The sequence below is a fragment of the Mandrillus leucophaeus genome, unplaced genomic scaffold, assembly GCF_000951045.1.
Source record: "Mandrillus leucophaeus isolate KB7577 unplaced genomic scaffold, Mleu.le_1.0 Scaffold85, whole genome shotgun sequence".
NCBI lineage: Eukaryota > Metazoa > Chordata > Mammalia > Primates > Cercopithecidae > Mandrillus > Mandrillus leucophaeus.
In genome coordinates, this window is record NW_012109252.1 from 2119233 (window position 1) to 2126383 (window position 7151).

At 42.9% G+C, this 7151-nt stretch overlaps 1 protein-coding gene across 1 annotated transcript in view; it reads right to left on the reverse strand.

Annotated features, from left to right (window-relative positions):
- Positions 1 to 7151, reverse strand: part of MYOM2 (myomesin 2) — a 117500-nt gene that overhangs the window by 27047 nt on the left and 83302 nt on the right. Inside the window, exons 29-31 of the mRNA XM_011968596.1 lie at positions 3339 to 3452; positions 3063 to 3150; positions 2490 to 2528 (exon numbers count right to left, since the gene is read on the reverse strand). Of these exons, the coding sequence (XP_011823986.1) occupies positions 2490 to 2528; positions 3063 to 3150; positions 3339 to 3452 (241 nt within the window). The remainder of the gene's footprint in view (positions 1 to 2489; positions 2529 to 3062; positions 3151 to 3338; positions 3453 to 7151) is intronic.

Genomic DNA, 7151 nt, shown 5'->3' on the forward strand with positions numbered 1-7151 from the left:
AGTGCTCCCCCAGCCTTCATCAGCCTTTCCCAGTGCTTCCCCAGTCTCCCCCAGGGCTTCCCCAGCCTCCATCAGCCTCTCCCAGTGCTTCCCCAGCCTCTACCAGCTTCCCCCAGTGCTCTCCCAGCCTCCCAGGGCTCCTGTGTATGAGTCTGTATGCATCGGTGTGTGAAAGTCCACATAAGTGTGTGCCCATATGAGTATGTGAGTGTGTGTATGAGTGTGTGGGCGTCAGTGTGTGAGAGTTCACATGTGAGTGCATGTATAAGTGTGTGTGTGTCAGGTGTGGGTATACTGGTGTGTGTGTGTATGAGTGTGAGTGGGAAATCGTGTGTGTGAGACTGCTGTGTGAGTGTGGGGATGTGTGTGTGTGTGAGTGTGTGGGTGTGAGTGTGTTGACAACGTGGCTTCCACTTCTTTCATTCTGATAAGTCAGGGAGAGACTACGGCCCACGGTGTCTGGTTTCCCATGAGAATAAAGGTTCCCTAGTGACGGAAGTTCTGGGCCTGTCCCCTCTGTCCCTGTCCAACTCCCAACATAATGTATATGTCCCCTCAGCGGCTGCATCTGTGCCTCAAGGTGACGAGCACACAGTGAGGACTCTGCCTTTTGCATTTGCCTTATACACACTCACTCTTCAAGACCTTCTGGTCAGTTCTGTTATCCATGAGTGACCCTTGGGCACATTATGAGATATTTTAACACAAAATAATTTCATGAGTGTAAGAGTAAAGCCACATTTTTACTACCCAAAACAATCTAAAGATTTAATGCAATTCTTATCAAGATTTCAATGTTGTTTTTCACAGAAATAGAAAAATAATCCTTGGCCAGGCACAGTGGTTCAAGCATGTAATTGGGGAGTCTGCAGCAGGCGGATCACATGGTCAGGAAATGGAGGCCATCCTGGCCAGTGTGGTGAAACCCTGTCTCTACTAAAAATACAAAAAAATTAGCTGGGCGTGGTGGTGCGTGCCTGTAGTCCCAGCTACTTTGGAGGCTGAGATAGGAAAATTGCTTGAACCTGGGAGATGGAGGTTGTAGTGAGCTGAGATTGACCCACTGCACTACAGCCTGGCGACAGGGAAGGACTCCATCTCAAAAAAAAAGAAAAATAATCCTAAAAGTTATATGCAATCAGGAAAGCCTAAGTCTAAGCAATCTTGAGGACAAAGAACAAAGCTGGAGGCATCGCACTCCTTGATTTCAAAATATATAGTTACAGAAACCAAAACAGCATGGCACTGACATGAGAACAGACAGATCAGCCAATGGAACAGCATAAAGAGCCCAGAAATAAAACTAAACATTGATGGTCAATTGGTTTTCAACAAAGATGCCAAGAAGACACAATAGGAAAAGACAGTCTCTTTAATAAATGGTGCTGGGAACACTGAATATCCACATGCAGAAGAGTGAAATTGGTGCTTTAACTTACGCCACAAGGGAAAATTAACTCAAATTGGATAAAAGACTTAAACGTAAGACCTGAAACTGCGAAGCCGCTGGAAGGAAGCTTGGAAGAGACCCTTCACCCCATTGATCTGGGCAGTGATCGCTTGGATAGGACGCCAAAAATAAAGGCAGCAAAAGCAAAAGTAAATAAATGTGACTGCACAAAACTAAAAAAGCTTCTGCACAGCAAAGGAAACAATTGACAGAATGAAGAAAGAACCCATGGGATTGGGAGAAAAAATATATTCAAGCTGTGCATTAGCTAAGGGACTAATACTTAAAATCCATAAGGAACTGAACTCCACAGGAAGAAAACAACCCATTAAAAATGGGCAAAGGATCTGAATAGATATTTCTCAAAAGAAGACAGAAAAATGGCCAACAGATACATGAAAAATACTGAACATCTCTAATCATCAGGGAAATGCAAATTAAAACTGCAGTGAGATATCATCTCACACCTGTTAGAATGGCTATTATCAAAAAGACAAAAGATAAAATACTGGCAAGGAGAGAAGGCTACGCTTGTGCACGGTTGGTGGCATGTAAATTAATACAGCCATTATGAAAAACAGTGTAGAGGTTCCTCCAAAAACAAGCTGAACTGACATGTGATCCAGCAATCCCACCTCTGGGCATTTATTTGTAAAGATAACATATGGTTTAACGTGTACGACGCAAAGTGAGAGGTGTAAAAATTCATTACGGCTATTCAACACGTGTACAAAGCCGCTCACAGCAATTGTGTACAAAGCAATCATGTCAGTTAACCTAAAGCAGGATAGAAGAAGTGGCTAATCAGGAAGTCCAGACAGTTTCTTAAAGTAAAACCCAAACTCCAGACAAAACTGTGGGAAGTCCTTGAAAAAGCCTCATGGGCAGCAGATCACCACCCTGCCCTTCAATCCAGGGCCTCACACAGAACACCCACCGCAGCGCCGTCGTGCCCTCTTTTGCAGCAGTGACTGCTCATCTCAGGAAATAGTGATTTCAGCACCCCAAATGACTTGAAAATTAAAAGGCATTTACTTACCACAGACTCTACTCATTGCCAAAATCATATCGTCGTACACTGAAAATGAGAAGGGATACGCACCATTACGACATGTAATTTTAACAGAAAGCCGCATTTTCAATGTTTAATTAAATGGATACAGGAAATTGTGATGTTCAGTTGAAAAATGAATCATTAAAATGGCAATCTTTATCCATAAAAGGCTTATGTGTGCAATAAATCCTTCTAACTTATTCACTTTTAAACAAGGATCCAGAACGTTTTACTTAACATAAATCCAACTCTACATTTAACTGAATCACTGCCTCAGTGTTTCTATCATTTTAACTGCATTAGTAATGGGCTACTTGGCTTCTGATGATGGACCGAAATGACATTTCATATAAACCCAGAGTAATATCGTGCATGATTCTAAAACACTGAAAAAACTCTGAAGGCAACCAAAGAACAAATATATTTTCTTGTACAGTGTTGCTGCTAAAGAAACAAGGTGTGCTATAGCTGAGGCTAGAGATAGACCTGCCTTCAGAACACATCGCATCCTGTTGGTGAAAGGAATTTCTTGTTCGCAGAACAAAGGTTTTCTTTTACCTTTGCCAGCTATTTCAAGGATGGACGCATCTTGGCCTCTGTCATCTTTCAAGGTTGCCTTGTATTCACCATGGTCCTTCTTTGATAACTAAAAATAAAACACATTCCATATTTATGTAAAATCAATACAGCAATAGGAAGTGTAATAAACTCTAATACATTTTCTTTGCAAACCACTGAAATTCAGGATGCAAATTAGAGGAATGCAGAATTTCGAGTTATTTGAAAGTGCCGTTTTTGTTTTGCTTTCGTCTTGTATTACTCAATGCCTGATACCTTTGGGATGAGCAGCTGACAGGTTCCCCTCTCCAGGTCAGGCGATGTCTCCGTTTCATATAGAACGTCATCCTTGAGCCATTTGAAAACGGTTTCTTTCTTGGTGTTTGCAACCTATGAAATAGAAATCTTAAGTTTAGTATGTAAATCATTCTGACTCATGAGAAAAAGAAAGTCTATTAGAATTTTAAATCACAGAGCCCCCTCAAAAAACCTTAATTTTTACTATAGACAGTCTCAGATGAAGGCTTATGGAAAAGCTGTCGCTTGTAATAATGTCAAACACATTTCTAAATTCCAGCTTCTAAAGTTATTAAGTCCTCACAGTTGCTCACAGAAGGACAAATGATTCTCGTCATTCTAGTCCATGAAATTAGAGGGCATAAAGATCTTTGGTCTATATGAAATGTCATTAACAAAGACAAGTCTTAAGCAATATATACAGGGATTTCTAAATAATATAGAATATTCTGAGGGTCTATAAAGCTGCTTGGCTGCTGCTCTTTTAGCGGCATCACATTTCAGGTACAGGGACACAAAGGAAATGAAACCTTAACACAAAAAATGCCCACTAGAGGTGAGGACCTTCCCTTAACTGAAATTCCTCACAATTCAATCACTGGCTAGAAACTAAGCTTTGCGGACTCCAAAGATAAGTGAGCATTCCAATTCACATGCTCTGGCATTCATCTGAGGGACGAGGAAGAGTTCATATTCAGCATGGCAGGATATACGAATCCCATCAGACTATACGAGTCTGACAATTCTACGTTCACATCCATGTGGATTCAAGAAGAGTGATGTTGATGACAAAAGATTGCAAATGATTCAACAGTGTGATCAGCTCTGCTAGGGTAACAGTACAACACAGAATTTCCACATGTACTATGGGAAATGGCATCGTTCTTGACAGCACTGGGACTGAATCTCTGTGAAGCAGGGGTTTTGTCTGTTTCAGTAACACTTGTCCCCAAGTGCATGGCTGCCTGCCTGGCACACAGAGGTTGTCCTGTCAATTTTTGTGGAATACACAGATGGAAGGTATCCCACTGAGCTCCTAAGTAGGGTCTCCTTCTAAAGTCAGAACCACTCCTTGATAACAAATCTTAGAATGGACTGAGGCTGAGGCTCCACGACTCTAGCACACGATCCCCTTTAACATTTCAAGATTTTCTTTGGTGTCTCTTTTCAATGCCAGTCTAATTGCTTACTGTCTCTTAAATCAATACTGTTTTCCCTTCCTCTCTTCTTCAAAGAAATTTTACATTGCTGGTCCTTTCCAATTTTACATTGCTGGTCCCTTCCAATAAATGCCTTTCCAATGACCTTCAATTTCTGTTTTCTAAAAAAAAAATCTGTAATCAATCTCTTTGTCCTATAAGTGGGGGAGGCAGTTGTAATTCCCCAAAACAACTCATTTGTTTCTTCTCCGCACTCCCTCAACTTCTCTCTACCATAAACTCTTTAAAATATGGGCACCTAAACTGTACATGAATGTCTAGGAAAGATTATAACATCACTTCTTAGGCTACATATGGCCCATTCCTGACTCACACTTCCTAAGAGTCAGTGCTAATTCTCCACTTCTGCTGTGTAACAGATGTTTAACAGATTTTCTTATGTTTATGATTGTGGTTTCTCTGTGTCTTAAACTTTTAAAAATGATTTTCTCTGAAGTTATAATGTGAATGTATCCCTGTATAAATTTTTCTCCATGTACTTTTTTCATGTAAATAATTTTTTAAATAACCATCTGCACCACATTATTAAATGAAAAACCATGTAGACAAAATGGTGCACAGAATCACAGGCTTGACAGGGACACAAGTATGTAAATCAAATGTATTAAATTGCACAAAAAAACCTCAAATCTCAAGTAATATTAGTTTTCCCAATATCTGTGTTTAAAGATTTATGAATTACTTTAGTCAGGGAACCTAAAATACTTTTAAATATTTATAGATGGTTCTGTCCCACTAAGATGATATCAGAGCCCATGGAAAGCAGAACTCGGGGGTCTCGCCACTGGCCTTGGGAGTGCACACACACGTTTTATGGCACGGTCAGAACAACAACAACAACAAAGAATAAACTGACGCCATAACCGAGTCACTCTGACTTGCTCTGGGCTTTGAGTTGCTGACTCCCTAAGGAACTGATTTTTGCAGTGCTGATGTCTACAATTTTGAGGAAACACACCTTTCTGCGTAGGGTAAATAATTGGAGAAAGTTGCTTTTCCAGCATAAACGGACTACGTACACAGGCTATCATCAGTCACCTGGTGGGTTTCTTCCCTTTAAGTATCCATTATGCTTTTCATTTGTTGAGCAAGACTTCTAAAGACCACCTCCCTTGCAGCTTCCTTGCAAGTAACCTTCTTCTCTTCTTTTATCAATGTTTTCATTTCTGAATCTTCCTTTTAAACATACTAGCGCAAGAAATTCACTACCAAAAATCTAAGTATTTAATAAATTTACCACAACCTTGAGTGTGTTTGATATTAAAGCCTTAGCTCTAGTTATCACACACACACACACACACACACACACACACACACACACACATATATATACAGGAAATCAAATTGCAAATTAATTACCAATACTGAGGATAATCAAAATAGTAAGAAAGGTTCGTTTCATCACACAAATTTCTACGAGCAACCTGCACCTATCTAGGGTGTGTTCAACACCCACCTAGTTCCAAACCCCCGTGCCCACCCTCCTGCAAATCCCTGTGCCCGGGTCCACTCCCGAGTGCACTGCAGACCTCTTCATGGCAGGTCCCCATCCAACGCTTACATGCATCAACGAGTTCGCACCCCAGTGTCCCCACCGAGGTGGCCCAGCGGAGATCACCAAGGCTTAGCCCTGCCTCCTCTCCATTTGTCCTGCTTGGCCTCACTTTCCTGCTCAACTTAGACAGCTGGTTGACCAACTAACTACAGTTAAGCAAGACCCAAAGTTCCTATTCCATCTTCCCTTCTTGCAACATCCATCCAGCAAGACCCCAATCATGAATCTATCCCCTGACTCACACCAGGGTCACCAGCCACATCTGGAAACATCAACCCCAACACCCCTATTTGGGCCACTATGAACTGTCTCCACATTGGTTCACTCAACAGTGATTTCCATTCTTAATAAGGAGCTCCTGTCATGCCTCCTTCAGTGGCAATCACAGCCCACTCCTGCCACCCACCCCACCATGGGCCACCTTTCTCATCTTCAACACCCTCCAGCCTTTCACTGGAAAGAGCGTGAAATCAACTGGCTACACTGGTGGATCTGCTGCTTGCTCTGCCCTGGTTTTTGGCATCACCCACGCCCCCTCATTGTCCTTCACGGGGAGCTGCTCTGGGGGCCAAGCAGCCCCCTGCATGGCTGTGCTGACCTCCTGGTCTCATCTCCCTCCAGGCCAGCACTGCCCCTCCTGCGTCCCCATGCCCTCCCTTTCCTTCACCTGTGACTCCTCTTCTACTGACCCCTCTGCCTATAAATAGGATTGAGTGTCCCCATCCAGAAAGAGAGAAAGACAAAGCCGCCCTGACTCCCCTCTCTCTCCCTCACAGCCCGCTGAGCACCTCAGAGGGCAGCAGGCTCCTGCTCACATCCTCCCTTGTCTCTCATCTCCTCAGCCCACCACGTAGAGACCCCGCCTTGCCAACAGCACCCAGCCCGTGCTGCCTCCAGCCACCCCTCCTCACTCAGCCATGCAACACTTCCTCCAGCTGCCCATCTTCACCCGGCCATGCAGCACTTCACTCCGAAGTCCCTCCCTGCCAGCGGCACCAAGTCATTTGCTTTCCCTCT